Raw genomic sequence first — 15,390 nt, 5'->3', positions numbered from 1 at the left:
TACCATCCCCCCTCCCCCCAATGTATAAATGTACTTTCAGTGGAAAAAGGTGTCTAATCATTGCAATAATTTGTCAATGGCCCCCAAATCTTTTAAAAATTATAATTCCCTTTTTGTATGGCAATTGTTCTTTCCATTTTGTAAATATGGCACAACGAATTCCAGAAGGTATAGTTAAGTCTACTGTAATTTTTCCAATTACTGGTGATATGTTGTTTGGCGACTCCTGTCATAATCAATAAAAGTTTATTATTGCTTGATGAAATTTGACTTTTTGTTCTCATTGACATACCTAACATGATTGTATCATATGATAATTCTACATGGTTTTCTAGTAAACAATTAATTTGAGACCAAATTGATTTCCAAAAGGCCATGATACAGAGACAATAGAATATTAAATGATCTAAAGTCCCTGTTTCCAGATTACAATGCCAGCATCTATTAGATTTAGAGCTATCTAACTTTTGTAATCTAACTGGGGTCCAAAATGCTCTATGTAAAAGGAAAAACCAAGTTTGTCTCATAGATGCGGACTCCGTACATCTCATTCTCCAAGACCAAATTCGTGGCCATTGAGACGCAGTAATTTGATGCTTTATCTCAGTGTCCCTAAGTCCATTTTTAGGTTTTTTATTTACAAATCCATTTATCAATTTATACCACTGTGCAGCCTGGTGACCCAAGAAGTCCGCCTGAAAGCATAAGAACTCCAGACTATACTGATTAGTGAGAGTTTTCCATTCAGGGAACCCCTTCTGAATAGCCTGCTTCAGTTGCAACCATCTAAAACTTTGTGATTTAAGACCATATTTATGTTGCAATTGTGAAAAGTCAAGCAGTTTACCATTTGAAATAACATCACCCAAAATCCGTATACCTGCTATCATCCAATGCTTCCAGATGACCTTAAATCCGCCAATTTGAATCTTGGAGTTTAACCATATAGTTTGATTTGTTGATTGGAATAGATGTTAAATTACTAACATATCACAGAGTTTTCCATGCATCCATAAATATTCTGTTTTCTTTATACAATCTAGGCATTTTAATACGATGAACATGACAGAAACTTAGAGGGAACATGAGTCACCACTCCAACCACAACCCGTCTGGTATTATCAATGAGCTCTGGGAGGACCCAATACATACCCTGGTGCAAAATATAGGCTTGATGATACCTATAAAAATTGGGAAAATTTACCCCACCCTCCGCAATTGGTTTTTGTAAAGATACTAAAGCAATTCTAGGAGTTTTGCCCAGCCAAACAAATTTTGTAAGAATACTGTTTAACTTTTTATAAAAGGACCCCTTACAAAAAACTGGTAACGTTCCCATCTGATAACAAACCACAGGCAATATCATCATTTTAATAGTTTGAACTCTCCCCCACCAAGACAAATGTAGTGGATTCCATTGCTCGCACATTTCTGTTACCTTCTGCAATATAGATTTTTCATTCTCTTTCATTGTGTCTTCCTGCGTGTTTTTTATCCAAATTCCCAAATATTTTAATCCACCTTCCTTCCATACAAAAGAAAATGAATCAAACAAGCCTTTTGTACAATACACGTTTAGTGGAAGAACTTCAGATTTACTCCAATTTATCTTATACTCTGAAAATTTTCCAAATTTCTCAATCAATTCAAGTAAGCATAGAATGGTTGTTTCTGGATTTCTCAAATGAAGCAAAATATCAACTGCATATGCAGAAACTTTGTATTCCCGGGCTGAATAAGGAATACCCTGTATCTCCTTTACTTGCTGAATAGCTAATAACAAGGGTTCCAAAACAATATCAAAAAGCAAAGGAGATAGGGGACAACCTTATCTAACCCCCCTCCACAAATTAAAGCGTTCTGAAAAATTATTATTAATATACAATTTTGCAACAGGGGAGCTATACAATGTTTGAATCATTTGTATAAATCTTGAACCTATTCCAAACCATTCCATAGCTTGATACATGAAGGTCCATTCCACCCGATCAAAGGCTTTTTCTGCATCTAAGGACACAGAAAAAGCCGGATCTTTCATGGCTTTTGTTAAATTTAACATATGAAAAGCCAATCTTGTGTTATTAGATGAATGTCTCCTAGCAACGAATCCAGTTTGGTGCATATCAATAATAAAATGGAGAGCCTTGGCTAAGTGTAAAGCCAATGTCTTAGTCAAAAGTTTTCCATCTACATTAATTAATGATATAGGCCTGTAATTTGAAACCAAAGTGGGATCTTTGTTTGGCTTTGGCAAAACTATAGTCGATGATTCTGCCATAGTACCTATAATGCAACCCTTATTTAGTTGAGACTGATATAAATGAGGTAATAGGGTAATTTGAAATGATTTATAAAATTCTACCATGAAACCATCACCACCTTGAGTGGATCCAACTCTAAGAGATTTCAACACTGTTTCTAATTCTTTTAATGATATAGGCTCCTCTAATCCTTTTTTTATATGCTTAGGAATTTTTGGCTCCTCAATTAGATTCAAAAAGTCTAAACCATCTTTTTCTCTATTTTCATGAGGCTCAGAAGAATATAGGTCTTTATAAAAATTTAGAAATTGACTTAAAATGCTTCCAATTTGAGTATGTATCTCTCCTTTCTCATCCTTTATTGCAATCATTTTTGAGTTTTTTTTCTTCGCTTTAAGATAATTTGCCAATAATCTTCCTGCCTTATTTGAACTTCCATAATACAAAGTTTGTTGAGAAAACAAATCATTCCTTACAAATTTTGATATCATCTCATTATATTTACCCTTTGCTTTTAATAAAGCCTACAGGGTACTTTGCTCCCACTTATCAACTAATTTAGCTTCCAAATGTTTAATTTCTTTTTCCAAATCAGAAAATTGTTTTTAAAGTTATTTTCTAATATATGCTGAATACGAAATAATATTGCCTTAAATTCATCCCATAATGTTTCTATGGCAATTTATTCTGAAGTATTAATTTGAAAAAATTCAATCATATTTAATTTAAATTTTTCAAGGAAATTTGAATCCGCAATCAATGTACTATCGAATCTCCAAACAGACCTGCTATACTCTTGCTCCTCAAACTTAAATTCAATCCATACACCCCCATGATCAGGCAAAATGATAGGGTCTATGGATGCTTTTGTCACTAGTTGTACTATTTGATTTGAGACAAAAATATAGTCTATTCTTGAAAAGGGTTTATGAACTTGTGAACAAAAAGAAAATTCCCGCTCATTAAAATGAAGTATCCGCCTTATATCTTTCAAATCACAAGATTGTATCAAATTATCTAACCCTAAGGATTTCATAATTTTACTTGGGTTTTTTTTTTATCCATTAATGGATCCATAACAGCATTAAAATCTCCAGCCACTACTAAATTAGAAGAAGCCAGTGGGAGTATTAATTGTTGTAATTTTTAAAAAAATTCAGTATGATTCGTATTAGGGGCATACACATTAAACAATTCCAGGGTATTATTTCCCATGCTCATTTTCACATGTACCCACCTACCCAAGGGATTAGAATCAATCAATTGAAAATTAGCTGTACATTTTTTATTTATAAGTATGGCAACACCGGCTTTTTTCCCAATTGCAGGGGAAAAAACACTGTTTTGCCCATCCCTCTTCCAACTTTTTTGACTCTATCACTGATAAATATGTCTCTTGTATATAATATGTCAGCATTCTGTTGTTTCAAAAAAGCTAGCATTTTTTTCCTTTTTATTTGATGGTTAAGGCCATTAACGTTTAAAGAAAAAATTTTAATCTCCACTATAAATTCCTATTTCCAAATACGTAATCCAATGAAAATAATTAGATTTAATAAAATTATTATGAACAGACACCATTCCCCATATTTTAAAACTTTGCACATTAAATTTTCCCCTCCCTAATCCTCCCTTCCCAACCCTTTTCCCACCCTCCCTCCCCAATTCATTATTAAAAGTGAAAATTTGGTGACACACATATTAGACCTAGCAACAAGAGATCCCCAACAGACTAACTTTAAATCTTCTCTTAAAAATAAGTCACTTAAAACATTTATAATAATTCATCACATAACTTATTCTATTTCTTAAAATAGACTTCATTATCTATTTAATGAGTCAGTATGTATCATTAGAATCATTTAAACTAATATCATAGATTAATATGTTTGAGAAAATCAAATTATATTTTAATTTTCTAACCTGTTAAATAATATATTTTTAATATTATACTTATTTTACCTTAATACCATTTTATACCATTACCATGAACCCATTTATAACCCCCAAAATAAAATAACCATATTAGTTCCAATTTCTCATTAATTCCTATTGTCATTATATTACTTACTCCCATTTATTGTATTGTAATAACTAATTCAATATTTTGTCATCTTCTTATAATTTCCACTTAACTATTATTTTAGTATTACAGAATCTCATGAGGTCCCTTAAATAAAATATAAACTCATTTTGAAATCATTCAATAAATATTTTATATATTCAAAATAATGAATGTATATATAAATAAATATATATTAAACCAAATCATTTTAGCAAAAGCCTACAGGATTCCATTACATTTTAAACAAAAATTATACTTTGCCTCACTTCCCATTCCCATTAAGAATATTTGTATTGAACTTCACTTTAGATTAAAATAGAATCTATGTAATACATTAAATAAAGAACATGTTAATATATGAAATCTATATATGGGATAATAAAAAAAAACCTATGAGTTATCAAATCCTTCCATAAGGAATCGTTACTATTATGATAACTAAACCAAACAAGTAATATATAAAGCATCCTAATAGGGTAGACAGATTTCGAAATGCACGAACTCCTCCTCTTGAAGCAGCACCTTTCCCAAGTTACATCTTCGTCGGGAACAAACATCTTTGCCAATGCTATCCTGAGTACTAGCCATAACTAGGCTAATATCTTTAGTCAGTGAGACATTGACATAGTAAGCTCCAGAGTCAATGGAGACCTGGCAAAAGAGAAGCTGACAATTGGGTGACGATTCCATAAGTTCACAGCTTGCTTGCTAGGGAGTGAAACATTAAGGCTCAAAGATGACGTTGTAGGCCTTCCAAGAAACACTCAACTTTACGAATGAACACATTACCATCACATCTCACACCATTCTTCTCCGCTGCTATACTTGTACTGTTTCCATTCCATTTTCAACTACCATTTTATTCCGCTTAATGGAAATCCAAGCAAATCCCTCATTGTGTTTCTATCTTAATGTTCCTTATTTCTCGCCCACTTGACAAACAGTTCATAGAGGTATTTCTTGTAGGCAGCCTAATTTTTGCCGAAGTTCTGCTACCTTTATATTTATAATGTGAGGGCATTGTAAGATTACCCGCTGGGAAACTCCATGTCAATTTATATCAAAGGTCATCATATACCATGTCAACAGCAATGTCAGTGTTCTCAATCCATTTGAAAAAGTTATCTGATTTTTGATACAGCTGAAATTCCTTTGACATCTGACAACATAAAAGACAATAACCAGAAAAGCCTTATGATAACATTGGTTGTTCAGTCTGTTGTAAAAATTCTTGTAACTTCTCTGGTTCTTGAAAATTTAATGTTCTATTGCCATAAGTAATCCTCATGATTGCTGGGTATATTAACCCATATTTAGCCCCTATGCTTCTCAGCTGTGGTCTCGGATCTAAAAATCTCTTCTTTTTACCAGCCGTTGCTGTTGCAAAGTCAGGCACGATATGCGTGCGTGCATCTTGATATTTTAAGTTTTTATTCTCCTTTGCCAGTTGAAAAATTTCCATAACCTGCTAGTATCGTAAAAGCTTAAAAATTAAGGGACTTGTTTCTCTGATCTTTTCATGGGAACCCTGTGTGCTTGCTCAATTTCCAGGGGGAACTTTGTTTTGAGTGGTAATAATTTAGGGAGGAGATTTTTCTAAAAAGGAAATCGGGTTGTTTTTCTCCACCCCTTCCGGCAACCCTAGGACCCGTAAATTACTTCACCTCTCTTTGTTACAGCAATCTTCCAGGTCCCTGGTAAGTATTTCTATTTTTTTCCGATCCATTTTACATTGAAATGCTTCTTCTTCAGAGATTTCAAATTTTTTTTTTCCAGGTGATCCATTTTGAGTTCCACCCTCTCCATTCTTTTAGTTAGAGTAGACATTTCTTCTTTAAAATCTTGTATTTTCTTCGAAATATATAAGACAATTTCTTTAATTTCTCTTAGCTCAAACATTTCACTGACGCTTTCAATTTCCTTTGGCAACGGCTGTTTTGACGAGGTTGCCGGTTCCGGCTTCGATCGTTTTACACTCCCTGTTGAGAAAGCTGAATCAGCCTTTGCCTGCTTCCCTGAAGCCATAACGCCTTTATATTACACTTTTGAAGCCAGAAAAAAGAAAATTTTGTAACTTATTAATCTTCAAAAGTCTGTTGGTACGGAGCTACTCGTTTACCCGAACATTCACGTGAGTCTCCAAGCCACGCCCTGGAATTCGATTGTTACAGAATTTTCTCCTGTTTTAAAAGCAATACTGATTAACCAAGGAGCATTCCATCCTATGGGACAGAACTCATTTCAGTGCTCTCTATCTCCACCTGCTGGTAGATGGACACAACCCACAAGTCTCTGGGTTCATTTGCTGCAACTAAAGGAAAGAAAATTTATCAGGCAACACATGCCTTTTCCATCTGATTGGCAATATACTTAGGGGCCTTCTTATTAAAAATTAGTGCATGATAAGTGCTGTGCATCCTATTTTGTTTGTATTTAAGGACCATATGATCTTTTAGCACATTTAATGTTTGTTAGAACATATTAACTTACAGTTTATGGGCCCTTTTAATTTTTTTAACACTATTTAAAGCATTTTTTTTTTCTCCCTACATGTTGGCAAAGAAAAATAAGATTTAATTCTGCCATTTCTAGCTGTTGAATTTTAGTTTATTAACTAACTGATCAGTAATCTTTTTTTGGTATTTGGGAATTACAATTCTAGCAACTGTGACTCCTGGGTTTTGAGTCTGTATCCTTAGAAACTACCTGGAAATAGCTTGTAGGGTGATCTATTTGTATAGAAGCAAATGGATCTCACTTGGTGGCTGCCAGTACAGTGGCACAGATGTAGGCAGGATCTGAGCATTGCTTGGTAGGACCCTTCAGATATCCATAAGCTTAACATTGATTGTCATGTAACATCTCGGTGCTATCCCTAATGCTCAATGCACTTCAAAAGAATAAAAACAACCTTTTAATGTATTACCATTATTCAGAATTGTTGTATATTGTTTGAGTACCTTCATTACTCAAGTTTCTTAACCTTTTTTTATAGTTGGCTTGCCACTTCATCCTTAAACTTGCTACAGTTCTCCTCTGAAATGTTTTGATACTTGATAACTTTAATATTGTGTTTTTGCAGGGTGATAACAAATCTTGTTTGCCCCACCAACCTATTACAGCAGTGTTTTTTGGTTCTCTTTTTTAATTCATACAGGTTACTGCGGCTAATCAACAGAATCAGGGGGAAGTACCTGAGCCCCCAGATATGAAAGTAGCAGAGGTCCTCTTTGATGCTGCTGATGCAAATGCAATTGAGGAAGTAAATCTGGCATATGAAAATGTTAAGGAAGTAGATGGACTTGATGTTTCCAAAGAGGGCACAGAAGCTTGGGAAGCAGCACTGAAAAGATATGACGAGCGAATTGACAGGGTTGAAACCCGAATCACTGCCCGTCTCAGAGATCAGCTTGGTACAGCAAAGAATGCTAATGAAATGTTCAGGATTTTCTCCCGCTTCAATGCCCTATTTGTTAGACCTCATATTCGAGGTGCCATCAGGGAATACCAAACACAGCTAATTCAGCGTGTAAAAGATGATATTGAGTCTCTTCATGATAAATTTAAAGTTCAGTACCCACAAAGTCAGTCTTGTAAAATGAGTCATGTTCGTGATTTGCCTCCTGTCTCGGGCTCTATCATCTGGGCTAAACAGATTGACAGACAGCTTACAGCTTATATGAAGCGTGTTGAAGATGTTCTTGGGAAAGGTTGGGAAAATCATGTTGAAGGTCAAAAACTGAAACAGGATGGTGACAGTTTCCGCATGAAGCTCAACACTCAAGAAATATTTGACGACTGGGCTAGGAAGGTTCAGCAGCGTAACCTTGGTGTTTCTGGACGTATCTTCACCATTGAAAGTACTCGTGCCAGAGGTCGTACTGGAAATGTTCTCAAATTAAAAGTTAACTTTCTTCCTGAGATCATTACACTTTCAAAAGAAGTTCGGAATCTGAAGTGGCTTGGTTTTCGTGTCCCTCTAGCAATTGTCAACAAAGCTCACCAAGCAAATCAACTCTATCCTTTTGCTATCTCTCTAATAGAAAGTGTCCGTACATATGAGCGCACATGTGAGAAGGTAGAAGAACGCAATACCATTTCTCTCTTGGTGGCTGGCCTGAAAAAAGAGGTCCAAGCTTTGGTTGCAGAAGGTATTGCATTGGTTTGGGAATCGTACAAACTTGACCCATATGTGCAGCGTTTGGCAGAGACAGTCTTCAACTTCCAAGAAAAGGTTTGGCTTTTTTTTTTTTCTTAGAGTAAGCCATTTTAATACTGTACAAGATGTATTCAAATAAGCAATTATCTATTAGACTGCAAAATTTGAATTGAGAAAAAAGGCAAAGGAGTGAATGAGAAATAGTAATTTTAAAATGACCTAATAGAACTGGGGTTATTTGAGTTTGAATTTGTGATTCAGAGAACAAATGTTGTCTGCAATATCTCTTGACTGATCTCACTGGCTTATGGGCTGATTCAAATTTCTGAGGGGGAACAGAGGAGATGACCTACCACAGTTGTTGATTTTAGTTGCATATTGGTCACTAGTCAGCATGCTCATATATCCCAGGTTGTTGTATGTGTTGGAAAACAATTTTATGGAGGGGGAAATGAAAATTTGGGTTATCTTTTTATGGGTTGGGCAAGAAAGTTTTTATCTAGAAGTTGATGCTTCTTGGCTTTCTTTACTGTCTGTGGCTTTGACTGGAAACTAGTTACATTTTTTTTACACTAAGTTCCACTATGTTCTCTCTTAGGTGGATGATCTCCTAATAATTGAAGAGAAAATAGACTTGGAGGTCCGATCTTTGGAAACCTGCATGTATGATCATAAAACATATTCAGAAATCTTGAACAGAGTTCAGAAAGCTGTGGATGATTTAAATCTTCATTCATATTCCAATTTGCCCATTTGGGTCAATAAACTTGATATGGAAGTAAGTTAGTGGTTTTGGGTATTTTTGTCTGTTTTTTTGGGTTTAGAATATTAATTTTCAAAACATTTAAACAAATGCATATTTACAATATTAAGTAACTTGAGGAAATATTTCAAATTTTGTCTTTTTGGCATATCTGCCTGTTTTCATCTTTATTCTTAGATTGAAAGAATCTTGGGTGTTCGTCTGCAAGCTGGACTGAAGACTTGGACCCAGGTTCTTTTAGGACAAGTTGATGACAAAGCAGAAGTTGATATGGATACAGATGCCCCCCAAGTCAGCCATAAACCTGGTGGGGAACCAAAAATCAAAGTAAGATATTCTGTTGGGATTATTTGTTGATATGCAGTAATATGCAGATTACTGCAAGTGTTGAAATGGTACAGCAATTTTCACTGACCATTCATAAATCATGGGTTGGTTGTTCTAATAAATTCTTTGAGAAATGATGTTTACGTATATAAGAGGTGCTAAATCAGTGGTCTCGAACTTGCGACCTGCCAGGTATTATTTTGAGGCCTTCGGTATGGTTATCATAATCACAAAAGTAAAATAAAACAGCTTCTTGATCATATGTCTCTTTAGCTATAAATGACAATATTAAGACAGCTAAAAGGAAAGATTTATAAACTATAAAGAGTTTTACCTCATTCAAAATTGTCATTTCTTTAATGAGACATTAACTATTTTTTTCTGAGGCCCTCCGAGTACCTACAAATTCAAAATGTGGCCCTGCAGAGGGTTTGAGTTTGAGACCACTGTGCTAAATCATAACCACCTGATGGTACTCTGAATTAAATAAAAGGTGTTTGTCACACCTGTTAAGTGTTCTGGATACCATAATTTGAGAAGTAACTTCAGTTTAGGTGGGTTGGCTTTTATGTATAGAAGTGTTGATTTACTTGTAAATGTGCCAAAAGATTGTTATCCAGAACCTCGCTTCTAATCCAGAGATTCTGTCTAGACTATTTCAGATGACCCATCTTATCTAGTAGTTAGGAGAAAGCAGAACATGGAATATGCAGTTATTCAAGAGAGTTGGACTGCATCACCATACTGGGTCAGACCAAAGAGCCATCAAAACCAGTATCCTGTTACCAAGAGTGGCTAATCCAGGTCACAAGTACCTGACAAGATCCCAAAAGTATTAAACAGATTTAATGCTGCTTATCTCAGGAACAGGTAGTGGATTTTCCCCAAGCCTGCCTTTAAAAATGGTTTATGGACTTTCTTAAATAAATGTAAAAATTGTATAAACCTTTTTAAAAAAAAAACAAAAAAAAAAAAACATGCCTACACTAACCTTTCTTATTACATTCTCTGGCAGTGAATTCCAGATCTTAATTGCATGAGTGAAGATATATTTTCTCTGCTTTTTGTTTTCAAATTTATTTATTTTATTTATTTCAATTTCTATCCCATTCTCCCAGTAGCTCAGAACGTACTGCTTATTAGCTTAATTGCATGCCTCATTGTCCTTGTATTTTTAGAAAGCGTAAACTGATTCTTGTCTACCTGTTTTCACTCCACTTATGATAAGAGGTTTATAAAATCCTCTCTGTATCTTTTCTAATTCTGCTATAGATTTTTTTTGAGATGTGGTAACCACAATTGCACACAATACTCAAATATGGCCACAAGTTATTTCTAAAATTATGGTATCCAGAACACTTAACAGGTGTGACAAACACCTTTTATTTAATTCAGAGTACCATCAGGTGGTTATGATTTAGCACAGTGATCTTGAACTTTTAAAAATTGGGGGCTATGTCAGTCGCACTATAATCTTCTTGTACCACGTTTGATTTTAAGTTGAAACCATTTTTATTGATCACACAAAATAATTAACAAGAATAAAGATAGCGAATAATATGATTGTGTACAGCAGGGCTTCCCAAGTCCAGTCCTCGAGATCTACTGGCAAGCCAGGTTTTCAGGATATCCACAATGAATATGCATGAGAAAGATTTTCCTGCACTGCATTCTTGGTATGCAAATCTCTCTCATGCATATTCAGTGTGGATATCCTGAAAACCTGGCCTGCCAGTAGATCTCGAGGACCGGACTTGGGCAGCCCTGGTATACAGCATCATTCATACAGGAAAACCCTCACCAAACCCGCCTCCCCTCGCAGTCTGTATGGTCCAAGACAGTAGCAATGAGCTTCCTGCTGAGTAGCAAACAAAAGATCCCATAATTGAACAGCGGGTGTCCTGGACCCCTACTTATCAAGGGGTCAGGAAAACATAGATACACACCAAGATAAAGTAGACCACCAGTAACTATAAAAACTCCCCAGGAACTGCCCCATGAGCTCCCGCTTCCTCCCCAAGATGTTCTTGAAAAGATCAGACCAAGTGCCCGAAACACATTTGATTTTAAAGATAAATTGCAGATTACTACTAATAGATCTACAATTTAATGCTTTAGTCTTATCGGTACTCTTAGATGTATACCATCTGGTCCAGGTGATTTACTACTTGGTTTGTCAAATTGTCTTATTATATTTTCCAGGTTTAGAGATTTGTTTGACTTTCTCTGACTCATCACCATTTAAATAGCCCATGCCAGAAAACCAAAGTAAAGAATTTGTTTAGTTACTTTATGGCCTTGTACTCCTGGAGTGCTTCTTTTGTGGGAAGCCACTGCTTGCCCTGGTATTGGTAGCATGTAATGTTGCTACTATTTGGGTTTTTGCCAGATACTTGTGACCTTAATTGGAACTTGGAAACAGGATACTAGGTTAGATGGAGCATTGGTCTGACTCAATATGACTACCGTATTTTCACGCAGATAACGCGCACCCGTGTATAACGCGCACCCGTGTATAACGCGCAGAAACCACGATTTTATGTATAAAAACTTTTGTATACCGCGCTCACGGGTATAACGCGCATGCAGCCCGACTGTCCTTTCGCCCGCCCCGACTCTCCTCTGGCCACCCCGACTCTCCTTTCGCCCTCCCCGACTCTCCGTGCACTGCCCCGACTCTCCGTGCGCTGTCCCGACTCTCCGTTCACCCGCCCTGACTTTCCGTGCACTGCCCCGCCTCTCCATGCGCTGTCCCGACTCTCCGTTCACCCGCCCTGACTTTCCGTGCACTGCCCCGACTCTCCGTGCACTGTCCCGACTCTCCGTTCACCCGCCCTGACTTTCCGTGCACTGCCCCGATTCTCCGTGCGCTATCCCGACTCTCCGTTCACCCGCCCTGACTTTCCGTGCACTGCCCCGACTCTCCGTGCGCTGTCCCGACTCTCCGTTCGCCCGCCCTGACTTTCCGTGCACTGCCCCGACTCTCCGTGCGCTGTCCCAACTCTCCTTTCGCCCGCCCTGCCCTGCTCCCAGCTCTGTAAGCATGCGCAATGGTCTGAGCATGCTTGCCGCTTAGTTTTTACCAAGGCTGTTTTTCTGGTGGTGTGCTTTTCACCACGTGGCTGTGGCCCCCCTCTATCTGGCCTTGTAATTTGCCCAGTGAATACTATTTTGACTATACAACAGCATCTCAGCCTTTGGGTAAGCCTATAAAAGATTAATGCTGCATGTAGAGCCCACATTTTAATTTGATCTCTTCAGATTGGTATTCTGCATTTATCTACCCGGTAGTAGAGTTTATCAATTAAATTTAAATGTACCGCCATAATGGCAGGAATAAGACGAAAGTCATATACAGTGAACTTTAAGCTTCAAGTCGTTGCGAAAGCTGAGGAAATAGGCAACCGAGCCGCAGCGAGAGAGTTCGATGTTGGAGAAACATCGGTGCGTGAATGGAGAAAAGATAAGAAGGAACTGGAGAAATGCAATCCGCGCAAACGGGCACGTCGTGGGGCCAAACCAAAATGGCCTCAGCTGGAGGATGACTTGAAGCAGTGGATTCTGGCAAGAAGGGAGCAAAATCAATCAGTCTCTACTGTTGCGATTCAGATGAAGGCAAAACTACTTGCCAATGGAAGAGGAATACCCGACTTCAAAGCTGGCTTCACATGGATCTCAAAATTTATGAAAAGGAACGGACTATCAGTTAGAATGAGAACAACTGTTGGCCAGCGACTTCCAGATGACTGGCAGCAAAAATTGATTGATTTCCGTGACTTTGTCGCCAAAGAAATATCTGAACTTGGCATCACTGCAAAGGACGTCATCAACATGGATGAAATTCCAATGGCATTCGACATTCCAGCAACAAGAACCATAGCCCCCACAGATACTAAATCTGTTGCCATCACCACAACTGGGCATGAAAGAACGTGTTTTACAGTCGTTCTTGGTTGCTCAGCTAGCGGGGTTAAGTTAAAGCCCCTGCTCATTTTCAAAAGGGTCACTATGCCCCGTGAAAAGCTGCCCACCAGTGTGGTTGTGCACTGCAACAAGAAGGGATGGATGGACTGCGACGTAATGAGATTGTGGGTAGATAAATGCTTTAGGGCAAGACCGGGTGGATTCTTTGCAAAAAAATCCTTGTTAATTTTGGATGCCATGGCTGCCCACAAAGAAAAAAATGTTCAGGCCTACATTAATTCTACTCGTGCCCACATCGCTGTGATACCTGGAGGCCTGACGTGTAAGCTGCAACCACTTGACATCGCAGTGAATCATCCATTCAAGACTTTTATTAGAAAGGAGTGGGAGGAGTGGATGCAGAGCGGCACGCACGAGTACACGCCCGCGGGGCGGCAGAAGCGGGCAACTTTCACAGAAGTCCGCAAGTGGGTGGCTTCAGCATGGGACAAAATAACACCAGATACCATTCGAAACGGATTTAGAAAAGCGGGCATTGTTTATGAAACCAATGACACTACCAGTGCAGCGGAAGGAGGCAACAACATGGATATCAGCGATGATGATGATGATGATGATGACGATGATGACGATATCACTTCGGAAATAAACAAGGATCGTCTGCAGGCCGTGCTCAGTTTATTTAATGACGATGATGACAATTCGGATTTTGATGGATTCAAGGATTCAGATGACTGTGATGATGATGACTGAATAAACCTGTAAACTTTGTTTATTTACAACTTTACCGTAATTATGGTAACTGTATTTAGATTATTTTGTCCTCCATTCTTCGTTTGATCTACCGGTTAATGTTATAGTTTATAAGAATTAACATGTTTCTGTTCTTGTTGCTGAATTCATACTCACTAACTCTAGATTAAAAGTTATAAGGTTGTTTATAAGAATGAACAGTTTTTTTCTTTTCACGTGTTTGGTTGGAGGGTGTGTCAATGGTGCGTGAGTTCTCCTATGTCTGGTTGAGGTGGATTGAATTACCGGTATTTAGCTGAAGAAATTATGGTAGTTAAACAACCCCCCCCATTCCACACACATTACGGTAATTCTCTTCCATTTTTGTTCCCATTATAAAAAACACTGATAAGTTTCCAGAAAAAATACATTAAAATAAGAAGTGAAAACAAAGGCCCCTACAGATGAGAACATAAGAATAGCCTAACTGGGTCAGTCCAATGGTCCATCATGCCCTGTAGCCCATTCTCATGGTAGCCAATCCAGGTCACTAAATACCTGGTCAAAACCCAAAGAATAACAACATTCCATGCTACCGATCCAGGGCAAGCAGACGCTTCCTCCATGTCTTAATAACAGACTATGGACTTTTCCTCCAGGAATTTGTCCAAACCTTTTTAAAACCAGCAATGCTATCTGCTTTTACCATAACTTAAATCATTCCTTCCAAACAGAGACCTTGCTAGATGTCAAATACAGAAAGAACAAGGTACCGTAACTTCACAAGGACTTACAGTAGCTGTGCAGGAATACCTATACCTATATACCTATACCATATACCTAGTGCAAAAATGTGCAAAGGTCTGTTTTTTCTTTCCATCACTACATAGCCTACGGTAATGCCACACAAGCAGCGCTGTTACAAATATATTCTGAAGGTCAATGCTAAGGTTAACAAAGTTTCCTTCCTTGGACCACAAGGAGATACTGACAAACCACTGAAAGAGATCCCAGGAACAACACCCAAAGACCCACTCAGTATGTGAACCAGTTGAGTGGAGTGGACTAGGGTAACTGGGGGGTGGAAATGGACCCGGAGTTTTCTCAGCAGAATTTCCCAGACCACCTCTTCCTCTCAACACATTGACACGCTAGTGGG

General features: G+C 37.6%; 1 protein-coding gene across 1 annotated transcript in view; it reads left to right on the top strand.

Moving 5' to 3' along the window:
- Positions 1-15,390, top strand: part of DYNC1H1 (dynein cytoplasmic 1 heavy chain 1) — a 312,112-nt gene that overhangs the window by 20,595 nt on the left and 276,127 nt on the right. The window contains exons 8-10 of the mRNA XM_033953397.1: positions 7,484-8,560; positions 9,084-9,263; positions 9,426-9,575. Of these exons, the coding sequence (XP_033809288.1) occupies positions 7,484-8,560; positions 9,084-9,263; positions 9,426-9,575 (1,407 nt within the window). The remainder of the gene's footprint in view (positions 1-7,483; positions 8,561-9,083; positions 9,264-9,425; positions 9,576-15,390) is intronic.

Source organism: Geotrypetes seraphini, chromosome 7 (genome assembly GCF_902459505.1).
Source record: "Geotrypetes seraphini chromosome 7, aGeoSer1.1, whole genome shotgun sequence".
Classification (NCBI taxonomy): domain Eukaryota; kingdom Metazoa; phylum Chordata; class Amphibia; order Gymnophiona; family Dermophiidae; genus Geotrypetes; species Geotrypetes seraphini.
Note: the sequence above shows the minus strand (reverse complement) of the source record. Positions and strands in the feature narration are given on the sequence as shown.